This window comes from Sceloporus occidentalis, unplaced genomic scaffold (genome assembly GCF_023333645.1).
Source record: "Sceloporus occidentalis isolate IW3139 unplaced genomic scaffold, rSceOcc1.0.p SCAF_434, whole genome shotgun sequence".
NCBI lineage: Eukaryota > Metazoa > Chordata > Lepidosauria > Squamata > Phrynosomatidae > Sceloporus > Sceloporus occidentalis.
Window position 1 is genome coordinate 46,143 of NW_028317414.1, and position 16,927 is coordinate 63,069.

The 16,927-nt window shown below is 60.0% G+C and overlaps 1 protein-coding gene across 1 annotated transcript; it reads left to right on the forward strand.

Moving 5' to 3' along the window:
• Positions 1-869: 869 nt before the first annotated feature.
• Positions 870-9,927, forward strand: LOC149272595 (sodium/potassium-transporting ATPase subunit alpha-1). Its single transcript, XM_089506916.1, has 23 exons — positions 870-881; positions 3,652-3,765; positions 3,921-3,980; positions 4,064-4,267; positions 4,345-4,458; positions 4,554-4,688; positions 4,768-4,885; positions 5,057-5,325; positions 5,400-5,598; positions 5,717-5,826; positions 5,928-6,062; positions 6,546-6,738; positions 6,841-7,016; positions 7,111-7,247; positions 7,405-7,555; positions 7,726-7,894; positions 7,973-8,127; positions 8,221-8,344; positions 8,430-8,575; positions 9,241-9,371; positions 9,456-9,557; positions 9,660-9,751; positions 9,899-9,927. Exons 1-23 carry the CDS (start codon positions 870-872, stop codon positions 9,925-9,927), a joined length of 3,075 nt encoding a protein of 1,024 aa, XP_089363042.1.
• The last annotated feature ends 7,000 nt before the right edge of the window (positions 9,928-16,927 follow it).

A 16,927-nucleotide genomic window follows, 5' to 3' on the forward strand; every position in this document is an offset into this window, starting at 1 on the left:
ATCACCCCATGTATCTGCAGAGCATTATCCCAGCTACCCCGCTGTGTATCTGCAGAGCAGTACCTCACTTATCCCCCCGTGTATCTGCAGAGCATTACCCCACCTATCACCCCATGTATCTGCAGAGCATTACCCCACATATCACCCCGTGTATCTGCAGAGCATTACCACGCCTATCACCCCGTGTATCTGCAGAGCATTACCCCACCTATCACCCCATGTATCTGCAGAGCATTACTCCACCTATCCCCCTGTGTATCTGCAGAGCATTAACCCACCTATCACCCCATGTATCTGCAGAGCATTATCCCAGCTACCCCGCTGTGTATAACACGTCTTTATTCCCGTGTAGGAAGCGGGGGCAGTAATGCAGGGGGGTCCCTGCGGCGGGGCAGTTTTTATGCCTGTGTAGGAAGCGGGGGCAGTAATGCAGGCCTCCCCATCCTCAGATTATTGGGGTTCTTACACCCCGGTGGGGCAGGTTCAGGACATACATGTTTCCTGAGCTCAGTCACACTACATACATGTCATGTGTTCGGATGGGGGACGTCGGCCCAAGGGCTGCCCCATGTAGGGGGGGTGAGGTGTATAAACCCCCAGAGAATCGCCCCAAGGGGGGGTGGGCAGATACCGTGTATGAGGGTCCTGGGAGACAAGGCCCGCGCCCACTCCACGCGCGTCCACGTAACACACTCTCCGCGGCCCACGCGCGCTACCGGGAGGGGGCGGTATCTGGGATGTGGTCTCCTTGGTGACGGTGACGTCCGAGGCTGGGGACGTCACTGGCTGCGGGTGTATAAATACCCGAGCGGCTCGGCGTTGTCTTAGTGTCAGGCGATCCGTGGAGGGGAACTGGAGATATCGACAGAATGGGCTACGGGGTCAGTATACCGCAACGGGCAGCAGCAGGAAATACCTGCGGCGGGGGGGTGTATTATATTCGCGGGGAGGGTGTACCATGGGGTGCGTGTAATATGCCTGGGGTGCTAACCCCATGAGGGGGTGAGTCTGGGGTAGAAAGGTTCGCGTTTCTCCCGGGCGCGTACAGACCCCGCCGAGCGGGTGGCGGACCCTCTCTGTAGGTGGCTGTAGGTTTGTTCTCTCCAGGGGTAGGTTTTGCTTGGTTAACCCTCTGTTGCCTTCCCTTCTCTCTCTACCCGGTTAACCCTCTGCTGCCCGTGCTCTCCCACCCTCCGCATTGCGGTCTCCGGGAGCTGGCAGGCGCCCAGGCTCTCCAGCTGCTGCCAGTGGCCGGATGCCCTGCCCTATCACCCCGCGCGGCGTCTCTTCAGCTCCTTGGCACAGCAGCTGGCAGCGCCCCCCCCCCCGGCCATTCATTTTGTTTGGGGCTGAGGCTCGCGTCGGGGTATCTGGTGTGTGCCGGGGGTATCTTCTTACCTGGGCAGCCCCTGTCTGTGAGATACGGGCATCGCTGCCGACAGTATACCCCGTTTGTATCTCGCCCCCCCGCATTAACCCTTGTCGTGCCATTTCCTGCATGTTTTCAGCGGTTTGGGGTGAAGGCTGCGTGCTCCGTGTTTCCTCGCATGGTGCCGGCCCGCGTGTGAGCTTAGTGGCCCCCGGCCCAGTTTCTCTCAAGTTATCCTTCGTGGGGCCCATGTCTGTCTGTCTCGCGGCCCCCCTCCCCCCCATCGCAGTTTTTCCCCTCGGACCCCTGGGTTGTCTGTCCCCACGGTGTTTATCCCCCCCGGACCCCCCCCCCATCCGTCTGTCCCCCGCGGTGTTTATCCCTGGACCCCCTGTCTGTGCAGTTGTCCTTGAGGCCGGGGTTGGGGTCTGGAAGCTGTCCGCTCCGTGGGGGGGTGTTTGGGGCAGATGTCGGAGGCTCGCTAGTGCCCCTGATGGAAGCGGCGATGTGGTTTAGGGGCAGATAGAGCAGCGCGCCCCCCTGTCAAAAGAGGGCAGCGAATAAGAGATACCCCCTTAGGTCCTCTGGGGGGTGCTTCTTGGTGCCAATCAGGGCGTTCTGATGAAGCCGGAGACCCCCTGCCTGGAACGCCGGCTGACTGGTGTTGAAGGGTTAACCCCGCGCGGCATGTGGTGAAATGGCGGAACTTTCTCCCGTGTTCCCAGGGTGTATAACCCCACCCCCGTCGTGCGGGGGCTGGGGGCTGCCTGTTCCGGCGCCCCCCCCCCCCGTTACCCCGAGGATGTTGGGAGGGTGAATGATTCGTTGTTCCTGGGTGGGGGTGGCTGGTTGGAATGGCCTCTGATTGGCTGGGGGCCCCAGGGGCCATGTGCTGTTCATATGCAGCTGGGAGTCGCAGGATCTTGTTCTGTGGGTTAGTGGCCCCTGCGTGGTCTTGGCACGTATCCCGTGGCTGCCGCGGGGGGGGGGGCTAGTGTGGGCTGCTGGTTGCTGAAGTTGTTGCCCGCGGGGTGGTCTACGGCTTGTTGCTACCTGCCCGGTAATTGGCTGCTGCCATGTGACATCACCGCGGCGTTACCTCTGGATTATGTTGTAACCGATGTGAAGAAACCTGGCGGCTGCCGTGGGATCTCCGTGGCTGGTGCTGATCTGTGACCTTGGCCCAAGGTCGTGCTCCCAGCGGGTGACCCCCAGTGCCCGTCCTGTAGTAAAACAGGTCACTGGGTTATGAGGGTCTGTGTTGAGCCAGACCTTAATATCACGTCAGCGCGGTGTGTGAACCAAGTGATGCCGTTGGCAAAAACGTTGAACATGTTGTTGGGGGTGGGGGGCACCTGCTGCGTGGCTCAGGGGCCGTTCCATCTTCACCCACAAATTGCCAGCATGCAGCCAATAGGAACACGTTCCCTGTGTCATGTGATGCCATTATAGGACCTGGGGGGGGGTCTGGAGGTGTACACAGGGGGGGTACATTTGGTTGGCTGGAAGTGGTTATCTGGGACAGCTGGCTGCTGTGGTCTCTCCTTAACCCTTCAGTGACACTCTGCACATGGGGTTAATGGTTGCCCCACCTCTCCCCCACCACATCTCTTGTGGGTGCATTTCTCTCACTGTTGCCCCCTTAAGTTTCACCCCTCCTCCGCATGCCTGCTTTATCTGTGGGACACTGTTCCAGTGACTGACTCACAGGAGGGGGTGGGGCACACGGCGTTAACCCTTTAGTGGGTGTTCTTTGAGTGCCGTGACATTCTGAGACTTTGACCTGCTGGGGGGGGTTAACTGTAAGCTCTTGGGGCCGGAGCCAGTGCAGATACCGGGTGGAGGGGCATCTGCCGGAGGTTTCCATGGGAACTATCTGTTGTGTGCGGGGCCGGCTGGGAGTGTGCAGAGTTGGCTCGGTCTCCTGGCACGGGCCCCGGGCTGTTAAACCCCAGCGGTGGCAGCTGCCCAGACTTGGAGTTGTCGCCTTGTCAAGAGACTCGTGTGGCGCGGGGTGACGGATGCTTCTGGCTTCCTGTTTTCTTGGCGTCTGTGTCCCGGCGGCTCGGATCCGTGTGCTCGAGGCGTCTGCAATCCCAGCATGCACCGGGGGTCAGCCGGAGGGCGTGTCTGCGGCTCCCGGGTCCCGCTTGTAGTGGGGGAGTCTGATGCGGACCCTCCACGTCTATGCGCCCCTCGCCGGTGGCGTGGGGGTCTCTGGGGGTGGCTTAGCACTCATAGGGGGTAACGTGCTGTGGTATTAAGTGTCCGTCTCTCCGCAGGCCGGACGCGATAAGTATGAGCCTGCGGCTACCTCCGAACATGGAGCCAAGAAGAAGAAGAATAAGAAGGAGAAGGAGAAGGACATGGACGAGCTCAAGAAGGAAGTCTCCATGGTGAGTGGGGGGCCGAGGGGCCATCTTGCCTCCAGGCCGCGCTGCCTGAAGCCCTTCCGCTCTGGTCGTGGCCCGTTGCGTTGCTCCCCCGGGGGGAGTCTGCCGGACATGGCGCTCTGTTTAACGCTCTATCTCCTCTCATTAACCCCCCGCAGGATGACCACAAGATGAACTTGGACGAGCTCCATCGCAAGTACGGGACAGACCTGCAGCAGGTGAGTGTCCCTCGCGCCATGAGGTTAACACGGGCAGTTCCCAGCCTGCGGCCTGTCCATAACGCGGCGTCCTGTCTCTTTAGGGTCTGACCACGGCTCGGGCGGCCGAGATCCTGGCTCGTGACGGTCCCAACGCGCTGACCCCACCGCCCACCACCCCAGAGTGGGTGAAGTTTTGTCGCCAGCTCTTCGGGGGCTTCTCTATGCTGCTGTGGATTGGAGCCATACTCTGCTTCCTTGCTTACGGTATCCTGGTAGCCACGGAGGGCGAGGCTCAGAATGACAATGTAAGTTCCTGCCGGGTGGCCGGGGTGGCCGGGATGTCTGGTGGCCGGTTGTTCTGATCGTATCTTCTGTCCTCCAGCTCTACCTCGGCGTGGTTTTGTCCGCTGTCGTTATCATCACTGGCTGTTTCTCCTACTACCAAGAAGCTAAAAGCTCCAAGATCATGGAGTCCTTCAAGAACATGGTTCCTCAGGTACGTGTGGCCCCGCGGGCTCCTCTCGTTGGATGGGGGGTCTTTCACGGTCCACTTTTCGATTTCCTGCCCTAAACCCCGTCCTCTTCTCGCAGCAAGCCCTGGTTATCCGTAGCGGCGAGAAGTTGAGCATCAACGCAGAGGGAGTGGTTCTGGGCGACCTCGTGGAGGTGAAGGGTGGTGACAGAATCCCCGCCGATCTGCGGATCATCTCGTCTCACGGCTGCAAGGTGAGGGGCTCGTGCCGCGTGGCGGTCTCACGGTTGGGGTTTAGCGTCGGCGTGGTTTAACGCGGTCTCGCTGTTGCAGGTGGATAACTCTTCCCTGACCGGAGAATCGGAGCCACAGACTCGCTCTCCAGAATTCACCAACGAGAACCCTCTGGAGACCAGGAACATCGCCTTCTTCTCCACCAACTGTGTGGAAGGTAAGATGGCTTCCTGTTACAGAACAAAAAAACCCAAGTCAGGGGGACTCTGGTGTAGTCCTTGGCCAGACCCCACGGGTTGTGTTTTTGCCCTGTTGGGTATACTCCATACGTGGTGGCGGTGCATGTGTTGAGGAGATCTCGCTGACCCCGACTTCTTCCTCCCCGCAGGTACCGCTCGTGGCATTGTTGTGAACACCGGTGACCGCACAGTGATGGGTCGCATCGCCACGCTGGCCTCGGGTCTGGAGGGAGGACGCACTCCCATCGCTGTTGAGATCGAGCACTTTATTCATATCATTACCGGGGTGGCCGTCTTCCTGGGTGTCTCGTTCTTCATCCTGTCTCTCATCCTGCAATACTCTTGGCTTGAGGCCGTCATCTTCCTCATCGGTATCATCGTGGCCAACGTGCCGGAGGGACTGCTGGCCACAGTCACAGTAAGTTGGTGTGCGGGGGGGGGGTCGCCTTGCGATGTGTCTGGGAGTGAGTGTGACCCGTCTGCCCTCCCCAGGTGTGCCTTACACTCACCGCCAAGCGCATGGCCCGCAAGAACTGCCTGGTGAAGAACCTGGAGGCCGTGGAAACGCTTGGATCTACCTCCACCATCTGCTCCGACAAGACCGGGACCCTCACGCAGAACCGCATGACGGTCGCACACATGTGGTTCGATAACCAGATCCACGAGGCCGACACCACCGAGAACCAGAGCGGTAAGCCCCCCCAGGATGCCCGCTGCCCCTCTTCCGTTTCCCTTGCCGGTGCATGCGCGGACGAGCCCCATGTTTGTAAAGGTTTGCATGGCTCAGGCTGTCCTCTTCCCCTCCCCAGGTGCTTCTTTCGATAAAAGCTCCCCTACGTGGGCAGCCCTCTCCCGCGTGGCGGGTCTGTGTAACCGCGCCGTGTTCCAGGCCGGACAGGAGAACACCCCCATTCTGAAGGTGAGTTGCCTGTCGGTGGCCCCGCTGCCCCGGCCGTCCTTGCCCATATTGTACCCGGAACACCGGCTGTGCATGCACCGCTCACGCCTCTTTCTCCGCAGAGAGACGTTGCCGGCGACGCGTCCGAGTCGGCTCTGCTGAAATGCATTGAGCTCTGCTGCGGCTCCGTGAAAGAAATGAGAGCGAAGAACCCCAAAATGGCCGAAATTCCCTTCAACTCGACCAACAAATACCAGGTGAGGGGGCCGGGATCCGCCGGCGGGGGGGGGGGGTAAAGCGCTCTTATAATCTTCCTGTCTGTGTCTGAGTGTCGCTCGGCATGCGCTGTTTGTGCTCCCGCTGTGAGATAACGTGTGACGGGAGGAAGGGCAGGAGGTGCGCGGCCGACGGCTCGGCTTAAAATAGCTGTTAGCCGGGGACGGGAGGCCCCTGTCCCGCCGTGGGGGAAGGGTTAATGGCAGAGTGCGATCGGCTTGCCGGCGGCCGTGGCTCTCCGCAGCAGGGAGGGCTAATCCTGTTAGGCAGCTTTCTCCGCCGCTTTCCAGCCTAAGCCTCTTGCATTCCGGAGGGCTTATCCTCTCCGGCAAATCCCGGTGACGCCGCTGTCCGCTCTCCACTTTATTGCCCCTTCTAACCCCTTGTCGTCCTGGCAGGGGTTGCATGCCTTTGCCTGGGACGCCGGTGCCCGGTGCGAGTCTCACTTATTCTTCTGCCCACAGCTGTCCGTTCACAAGAACGCCGATCCCTCCGAGGGCCGCTACCTGCTGGTGATGAAGGGCGCGCCGGAGCGGATCCTGGACCGCTGCTCCACCATCTTGCTGCAGGGCAAAGAGCAGCCGCTGGACGAGGAGCTGAAGGACGCTTTCCAGAACGCGTATCTGGAGCTGGGCGGCCTGGGAGAGCGAGTGCTCGGTCAGTACACTACCGGTCGGTGCCGGTACACTACCGGTCGGGGCCGGTGGCTCGGGCTGAGACGTGCCGAGGCGACCACTCACTGTCCCTTCCCTGCCCCAGGTTTCTGCCACCTGTCGCTGCCGGACGACCAGTTTCCCGACGGCTTCAACTTCGACACGGAGGAGGTGAACTTCCCCACCGATAACCTGTGCTTTGTCGGCCTGATCTCCATGATTGACCCGCCTCGTGCCGCCGTGCCAGACGCTGTCGGGAAATGCCGCAGTGCCGGAATAAAGGTGCGTGCGCGGTACCCTGCATGTGTGCTGCGTGTTAACCGTTTGGAACCCTTGCCAGGATTGCTGTTTGTTGCAATAACGTTCCTCTCTGTAGGTCATCATGGTGACTGGAGACCACCCGATCACCGCCAAGGCCATCGCAAAGGGCGTGGGCATCATCTCCGAGGGCAACGAGACCGTGGAAGACATCGCTGCCAGACTGAACATCCCCGTCAACCAGGTCAACCCCAGGTACGAGCCGCTGGCCAGGGCGTGGGGAGCGCGTGGCCCCCAGGAGGATGGGCCCTGTACTCGGTGTCGATGGGCTGTGCCGTCTGGCTCTTTGCACATGTGTGTAGTATGCACTACATGTATGTAGTCTGGTAACCTTATCCCGTGTCTCCTGCAGGGATGCCAAGGCTTGTGTGATCCACGGCTCTGACCTGAAAGATATGACCGCCGAGCAAATCGACGACATCCTGAGATATCACACGGAGATCGTGTTTGCCAGAACCTCGCCCCAGCAGAAGCTCATCATTGTGGAGGGCTGCCAGAGACAGGTGCGGCCGGCGCTCGGGGGGGGGGGGGGGGGCACAAAATGTTTAGTGGCGTCTAGACGTGGGATGGGAGGTTCCGGCATAGAGTGGCGATATGGACGGGCAGTGGGAGCCCGTGGCTGTCCTCCCGCTGTGGGGGGGGCTCGTCTCACGGTGACGTTGGATTTTTGCAGGGTGCCATCGTGGCCGTGACGGGCGACGGTGTGAACGATTCTCCGGCTCTGAAGAAGGCCGACATCGGCATCGCCATGGGTATCGCCGGCTCAGACGTGTCCAAACAGGCGGCCGACATGATCCTGCTGGATGATAACTTCGCTTCCATTGTCACCGGTGTGGAAGAAGGTCGGTGTCCCGCCTGCGTCGGCCCCGTTGGCCCCGCGGCCCGTCTCGTGTAAATCTAACGGCTTTTGCCATTCACAGGGCGTCTGATATTTGATAACTTGAAGAAGTCCATCGCCTACACCCTCACCAGCAACATCCCCGAGATCACCCCCTTCCTCATCTTCATCATCGCCAACATTCCCCTGCCCCTGGGCACAGTCACCATCCTGTGTATCGATCTGGGCACAGACATGGTAAGTGGCGCCGGCCGGTGGGGTTTGGGGGTGATGGGCAGTGATGGTTGCCGGCTCTTCCGCTCCGCGCTCTGACGCACGGCTTGTGTTTAGGTTCCCGCGATCTCGCTGGCGTACGAACAGGCGGAGAGCGACATCATGAAGAGACAGCCGCGCAACCCCAAGACTGACAAACTAGTGAATGAGAGGCTGATCAGCATGGCGTACGGGCAGATCGGTGAGTCCCCGGCGTGTGCCCCGGTGGCCGGCGCTCTCCTACCCCGCCGGGCTCTCCGGCTCACAGTCCTCCTTCTCTGTTCCAGGGATGATCCAGGCCCTCGGCGGCTTCTTCTCGTACTTTGTGATCCTGGCGGAGAACGGCTTCCTTCCGTGGACGCTGCTCGGCATCCGGGTGAACTGGGACGACCGCTGGACGAACGACGTCGAGGACAGCTACGGGCAGCAGTGGGTGAGTGGTCCGCCGCCGTCTGTCTGTGGCCCCCTGCGGGCCGCCTGTCTCTGTCTGTGGCCCCCTGCGGGCCGCCTGTCTCTGTCTGTGGCCCCCTGCGGGCCGCCTGTCTCTGTCTGTGGCCCCCTGCGGGCCGCCTGTCTCTGTCTGTGGCCCCCTGCGGGCCGCCTGTCTCTCTGTGGCCCCCTGCGGGCCGCCTGTCTCTGTCTGTGGCCCCCTGCGGGCCGCCTGTCTCTGTCTGTGGCCCCCTGCGGGCCGCCTGTCTCTGTCTGTGGCCCCCTGCGGGCCGCCTGTCTCTGTCTGTGGCCCCCTGCGGGCCGCCTGTCTCTGTCTGTGGCCCCCTGCGGGCCGCCTGTCTCTGTCTGTGGCCCCCTGCGGGCCGCCTGTCTCTGTCTGTGGCCCCCTGCGGGCCGCCTGTCTCTGTCTGTGGCCCCCTGCGGGCCGCCTGTCTCTGTCTGTGGCCCCCTGCGGGCCGCCTGTCTCTGTCTGTGGCCCCCTGCGGGCCGCCTGTCTCTGTCTGTGGCCCCCTGCGGGCCGCCTGTCTCTGTCTGTGGCCCCCTGCGGGCCGCCTGTCTCTGTCTGTGGCCCCCTGCGGGCCGCCTGTCTCTGTCTCTGTCTGTGGCCCCCGCACACAGAGGCTGATCGCCGGCCCACTCTCTCCGCAGACCTACGAGCAGAGGAAGATCGTGGAGTTCACCTGTCACACCGCCTTCTTCGTCAGCATCGTGGTTGTTCAGTGGGCAGATCTGATCATCTGTAAAACCCGAAGGAATTCCGTCTTCCAGCAGGGCATGAAGTGAGTGGGGCGATTAATCGAAGCCGTTCTGTTGCCCCCCCGGGCTGTCGGCGGATCTGCTGACCCTCGCTCTTTGTTTTCCAGGAACAAGATCCTGATCTTCGGTCTGTTTGAAGAAACTGCTCTGGCCGCCTTCCTGTCCTACTGCCCGGGAATGGACGTCGCGCTGCGCATGTACCCACTCAAGTGAGTGAAGCCCCCTATGGTGTAGCAGTTTGTGGGGGGGCCCTCTGATGGCGCTTCAGTGTCTCCCGTTCCGTGGTCTGATCTCTGCTTCTTGTCCCCTAGGCCCACGTGGTGGTTCTGTGCCTTCCCGTACTCCCTGCTCATCTTCATATACGACGAGGTCCGTAAGCTCATCATCCGCCGCAGCCCAGGGGGTGAGTATCGCTGCCGTGGCCCCTGTGCCGTGGCCCCTGTGCCGTGGCCCCTGTGCCGTGGCCCCTGTGCCGTGGCCCCTGTGCCGTGGCCCCTGTGCCGTGGCCCCTGCCTGCAGGTTTGTCTGACTTGTCGTCTTCTCTTTGCAGGTTGGGTGGAGAAGGAGACCTACTACTAAACGCAGCGGCTTTGTCCCAACATTTCATGCCCCCCCCCCCCCCCCATCTGCCTGCTCCCACTCGCCCCCGCTACCCCCCCACACCTGTGTGCACCTGTCTGGCTCGGCCTGTTCCGTGGATGAGATGCATTTTGGCTGCGGCCCCTGCGCGGCCCCTGCGGAGCTCTCATTGTGCCTTCTTTGGTTCTGTTTTTGTAAAGGAGCACGAAGAGATGTTTTATAAATCTGCATTTTTACAAATAAAGGCGAGTTTGAATCGGTCTGCGTCTCTGCAGTGTGTGTCCGGGGGGGGCCGCGTGTGTCTGCTTTGTGCCCGCTTTGTGCCCGGGGGGCATGTGTCTCTGCCGTGTGTCCGGGGGGCCGGCTGTGTTAGGGGTGGCTTAGTCCGGGGCAAGCGTCTGGGTGTTAATGCCACCTTGCTGTGTTTGGGGTAAATCTGGCCTCTTTCCTCCCGGTGCTGTTAATGAAACCCCGGGGGGGGGGGGGGGGGCGACGACTCTGTAAACGAACGGAGGCTTTCTTGTGTGCCCCCCCCCCCCCCCCATCTCATGAATCTCCCCATCACAGGGCGGGCATCTCCTGGTTTATAGCCGCGGCCCCCGGCTCGGAGACGCTCGGCCCCCGGGGCTCCCAGACGTTCTGTCAGCAGATTCTTAGTTAAGTAAACATGGCCCCGGGTCTCACGCCGGCCGCGCTCCATGACGCCGCTGTTTAGAGAGGCGCCTGTGAGAGACTCGCTGTGACTGCTGAGCGAGAGACGTCTCGGGTGTTTAGCACTCTCTAGGGGGGCCGATGCTCCCATCGCTTTTATGGGGCTGTAAAGAGCTTTAATTGGGTTCAAGAAGCAACCGGTGGAGCTGTCAGGTTTGCCCTTTGGACGCGCTGCACCCGGCCCTCGGGGGCCGCAGTGATGTCAACCCTCCGCCCGTTAATTCCCTGAACTCGTGTGCAGCGCGTCGCCCCGTGGAATGATCCCGATGCGGCCCAAGCTCTGCGTTTTGGGGCCCGTCTGGCTGTGGCCCCCGTCGGATATAAGGGGGTCTTCGGTGTTTCCATTATGTGTAGTTACTGCGGCTACCGGGGTGCTTCTACCCCCAGAGTTCAGGGACCGGCATCCTGCCCTGGGGGGGGTGTCTGGGGTTGGGGGGCTGATCTGGGGGTAATGAGGAGTTTGTCTGGACAGTGTTGCCCCGCAAGAAGCCCCCCCCCAGTCTCTGCTCCGGATCCGCTACACAAATCCCATCAGTCTTATCTGGAGCCGAGAGCCAATGAGATTAACCGGGGGTCCGGCCACCAAGACCATGCGAGGGCCCCGTAAACCGCCCGTTACGGCATCTGAGCGGTAATTTGAAAGCTAAACTATAAATCCTGAAGCAAACAGTTATTCCTCCCCAAACGTGCGGTGAAAGCGTCCGGCGTGGCCCCTGCCTGCGCTCACGGAATATCTCCGTGTCGGCAGCTGCTGAACATGCGCAGCAGGAATCCCAAACAATTTACAAGAAAAATCTCCAATTTAAAAAAAAAAAAAAAAAAAAGTCCTCGAATCTCCGCGATCGTCATAGAAACCCGGAGAGCCCCCCAGACGTCTCCCTCTCTCCTCTCTTCCCAGTCTCTCTCTCATCTTTCCCCTTGTGTCTCCTCTCTTTCCCCCTCTCTCTCCTCTCTTCCTCCTCTCTCTCCTCTCTTCCTCCTCTCTCTCTCTCCCCCGTCTCCCCCGTATGATTTGTGACGGTTTGCTGGTTTTTCCGGTTAGAACCGGTCGGCGTCTCCAGTTCTGTTATTTCTCTGAAGTATCATTTAAAATGTAAACTGAAAACATATCAACACACGGAACATGCGCAGATATCGGGGGGGGGCCACCTCGCCCCGGCTACCAACACCCGCTACCGTCTGCCTGCACCGGCTACCAACACCCGCTACCGTCTGCCTGCACCGGCTACCAACACCCGCTACCGTCTGCCTGCACCGGCTACCAACACCCGCTACCGTCTGCCTGCACCGGCTACCAACACCCGCTACCGTCTGCCTGCACCGGCTACCAACACCCGCTACCGTCTGCCTGCACCGGCTACCAACACCCGCTACCGTCTGCCTGCACCGGCTACCAACACCCCCTACCGTCTGCCTGCACCGGCTACCAACACCCGCTACCGGCTGCCTGCACCGGCTACCAACACCCGCTACCGGCTGCCTGCACCGGCTACCAACACCCGCTACCGTCTGCCTGCACCGGCTACCAACACCCGCTACCGTCTGCCTGCACCGGCTACCAACACCCGCTACCGTCTGCCTGCACCGGCTACCAACACCCGCTACCGGCTGCCTGCACCGGCTACCAACACCCGCTACCGGCTGCCTGCACCGGCTACCAACACCCGCTACCGGCTGCCTGCACCGGCTACCAACACCCGCTACCGGCTGCCTGCACCGGCTATCATCACCTTCCGCCGGGAAACCGACTCGTCTGTTATAATAATCACCACGTCGAGAACACAATCCGGGAGCGGCATCAAACGAGATGTGGCCCCCGGGAGCCAGAGAGCCTGGCAGGATTCGGCCCCCGTCTAGTCGCCCGTTTCTCCTGCTGTAACGACTCAAACCTTAATCAGCCGTTGGTTTCATCGTAGATTCAGGAGCCGTATGCCTGCCCCATGCATGTTTAATACCCTCACTGTATTACCTGCTACCACCTCTGCTGGGAGGCTGCTCCACTTATCCACCCCCCTCTCCAGTCCTTGTGGAGGGAGCCAACACAGACGCGCCTGTTACCCCAGCACAGTTTATACTTAGCATACGATGGTGGCCGGCTGGCTGATATTCCGCTGCGGCCCCCGGGTTTAGACGGTTGATCCCAGAATGCTTTGCTGGAAGCGGAGGCCGCAATTATTCACAAATTCCGAGTGTTTTCTGCCCCAATAAACAGCCGTCGGCACCCGATACGGGGCAAAATCACGCCGGTTGCTGTGGCGACAAGACCAATTCTACAACTGCAACTGAATCGCTTCGTATTGATGACGCATGGAGGGAAAGGGTTAACAATACCCTGGGGTAGATTATACTTGAATAAAGCAGCAGGAGGGGCATGGGGTATCAGTTACTCTGGGCCCCTCCATTCGCTGGCCCCATACACCGGTACCGGCTGCACCCCCCCAATGGGGGCGTGACACAGAACCTGGTGAACACGTCACACGCGTGTCTCCAGCATGTAACTCTCCGCGTGGTCTCTGGGTGAGGGGGGCAGATTCTCAGGGCCACGCGGTCTGGAGACGGTCCCTTCCTATTACCCCCCCCCGCGGCTGCGATCATATCTAAGCCCTCGGGAAGTTATGGTTCATATCCCTGCTTGAATGCAGGTGACTTTATTAAGTGTATCAAGTCAAGGTTTCCATGGCGACCAAAATTACAGCCATTTAGCGAATCGCTGCACACGGTATCCACGATGGGCTATTAAGGGGTTAATATTTCAGAACGTTCCGGCTCTGCCATTGGCTGTGTTTGGTTGAGCTGTTTTTTCCTCTGCCTTTTGTGGCTGTCCCCGGGGGCCGCATCATGCTGGAAGAAACGGCGGTCCCCGCGGCCCCCGCAATCATAACAAGGTGCGGCGCTCGGTGCCTGCACGGCCCGAACTTTTCCACCAGACGCCGGAGCCGGAATCTGCTGGCAGAAAGAGCCAGTAACTCTCCACCATAACCTGCCCCCCGGGGGCAAAAGCGCCAGCCGCCCATTAACTCCTCAGGTGCAGGGCCGGAGCACAAACCCCCGCCTGCTAATCCTTATCCAAAGCCACGCAATAACTGGTCCGCGGCTACCACAAGCCACGGAGTACCTGCCCCCCCCACGAAGTACCTGCCCCCCCCACGAAGTACCTGCCCCCCCACGGAGTACCTGCCCCCCCACGAAGTACCTGCCCCCCCACGGAGTACCTTTTTTCTGTCATGAAGTGGTATTTGTCCAGGTGGCCCCTGAGGGCCGCTCCCAGGCTGCGTGCCGGTACCCGGGGAACTGGTTCTGCAATAAATAACATCGCGTCCCAAAGCCCGGCGAGGCCTCAGGTTACAGCGGCCCCGGAGTCTGTGGCCCCGATGCAAATCAGTAGCAGCAGCTGCCAAGGGTGTACCTCCTAACAGTCCCATTCCTCGTCAGACAGTCCTGACACTATTGTCCCGCTCCTGAGCGCTCCAGGGGTCTGTAAAATCAGTGGGTGACTCGGCATGGATTCTGCCGCCCAGCTGAGGTATTAATTAATCTGTGGGAGCCTCCAGTGGCTTCAGCTGCTAAGGGGGCCCTTGTTATTGCTGCTGCCGGGTGGCGCACCAACCCCCCCCACTAACTCACCAACCCCCCCCCGCTAACTCACCAACCCCCCCGCTAACTCACCAAACCCCCCCCGCTAACTCACCAAACCCCCCCGCTAACTCACCAACCCCCCCGCTAACTCACCAAACCCCCCCGCTAACTCACCAACCCCCCCCCTAACTCACCCCCCATCGCTAACTCACCAACCCCCCCCCCGCTAACTCACCAAACCCCCCCCCAACTCACCAAACCCCCCCGCTAACTCACCCCCCATCGGTAACTCACCAACCTCCCGTCCCATAACTGGGAATTATTAGTATTATTTATCTATATGGCGCCACCATGTTCCACGGAGCTGTTGGTCCCGTTTGAAGGGTCTCCGGGTCACGCGTGTTGTATGTTCACGGCTCTGTTGGTCCCGTTTGTTGCGTCTCCGGGTCACGTGTGTTGTATGTTCACGGCCCTGTTGGTCCCGTTTGTTGCGTCTCCGGGTCACGCGTGTTGTGTGTTCACGGCCCTGTTAGTCCCGTTGGTTGCGTCTCCGGGTCACGCGTGTAGTATGTTCACAGCGCTGCGTGTGCTGCTACATGAGCCGGCGGCTGGGATTACACGGAAAATCCTTACATAATACATGAGCGTCACATGCTGCCGTTAACCCCGTTGCTGCCAGAAACCCCAGTCAGAAACCTGGGTGTTTGTGGCGGGCCTCTTCGCTTCACCTGGGGGGGCAACAAGGGCCACGGATCCGTTTTGCTGTCCCATGGGACAAGTCAACAGCGGTGACCGATGCAGGGATATAGCAAAGCTCTGCTTGTGCCGTGGGTCCATGGAACTGACTCCCAGCAGAGACCTCCTCCAATGATAAGTGATTTGGCGGTAGATTTCTTGTTTGTAACAATAAACGTTATCGCTCGTCCATCGCACCGTTACGGTGATACCGTCATACATGCGCGACCCATTATATTTTACCTATTTTACCCTAAATCACGTGTGCGATTTACCCCCATGACACAGATTCCCTCCGTGTCTCCTCACGGGCTGATCTCCTGAGACTGGCACAGAAAGGGTTACCGCCCCCCTTATTATGTAACACGTTCCAGCACCGCAGGGGTTAATGTACAGAAAGTAAATACTCCGGGGGTGGAAAGGCAGATGGCACAGGGGCACCAAACAGGTGTGAGGGAGATAGGGGGGAGAGAAGTAGTGATAAGAGGAGAGGGTGAGATATTAAGGAGAGAGGGGGAGCGATACGGGAGAGAGAGGCACTGATGGGAGGAGAGCGAGAGATATTAGGGAGAGAGGGGGAGCGATATGGGGAGGAGAGGGGGAGCGATACGGGAGAGAGAGGCACTGATGGGAGGAGAGCGAGAGATATTAGGGAGAGAGGGGGAGCGATATGGGGAGGAGAGGGAGAGCGATACGGGAGAGAGAGACACTGATGGGAGGAGATGGAGAGATATTAAGGAGAGAGGGGGAGCGATATGGGAGAGAAAGGCACTGATGGGAGGAGAGCGAGAGATATTAGGGAGAGAGGGGGAGCGATATGGGGAGGAGAGGGAGAGATATAAGACATACTATCAAGACCGGTGATAATCACTGCGGGAACCCAGGGGCCCGACTTTCCCTCTAAGAGCCAATAATTCCCGGCTAACTGCCCCCCGATCTAAGACGGGGCCGACGGAGGCACAGGGGCCGGGGTATCTACAGCAGGAAAGATGGGCAGATGAGACGGCCGATGGCTCTGGTCTGCATTTGCCCCGATCCCCAAGGCCGAGAGGGGTAATTGGGTGTCCTGTTGAACTTGCGGCCCTCAGTGATAGGGACTTCCTGCCCCCCCCGCCCCATGCATTCCTGACTGTAACCCTTTAAATCCCATGACAAGAGCACTTTCTAAAACCCCAGAGAAGGGGCAATAAAGGGGCAGGCGATCCCTGGATTATGTGACCCGAGGGCCCCAAGCCGGGGGGTTTAACACCAAAGCCCTTTTTATTACATCAGATTCCGGCACACAATTGCCTGGGGCAGGGCAATTATGGAAAGGGCATTTCCCATGATTTGTGATCGGTCCCTGCTTGTTCACAGGTGAGTGAAGCAGGTGTAGCCAGAAGGGCGAAGCAGTAAAAGGTAATTTCGTTATAACCCCGTCACCAAGGTCTTTCTTTTAATGATGCAAAGAAATGGGCCCCGGGACCCTGGGCCCCATTAACAGGACCCCGTTACTGGGTGCAGACGGAGGTGACTTTTCCAAGGTCACCCTGAGCCCTGCGGCCGGGGGGGCGGGGGTTAATGGGGTGAATTAGTGGCGGGTTGGCTCGCTGCACGCCTGGAATCTGCCTTGATTGTCTCCGCGGCCATGAAAAGCTCATTGTTCGGTTACTCGATAACCCGAGGGCCTCGGGACAAGGATTTACCCCGTGGGGGGGGGGGGCGGAGCTCCCCCTGCTGGCAGCCGTAGGTAGCGACGGCTCACCTGCGCACCTGTGACACCAACGGGGGTCCGTCTAATACGGGCATTGCCCCTCGCTGTGTGCTGCGGACTGGGGGTAGCAACGGGGGGGCAGCTCGGTGACCTTCATTAGGGGTTCAAGGGCAGGAGAGAATGGAGTCTTTATCAGGGGGCATTCCCTCCCCTGATCCCGTAGTATCTGTGAATAATTACCCCCCTGTCACTGATTACCCTGTCACTGATTACCCTGTCACTGAT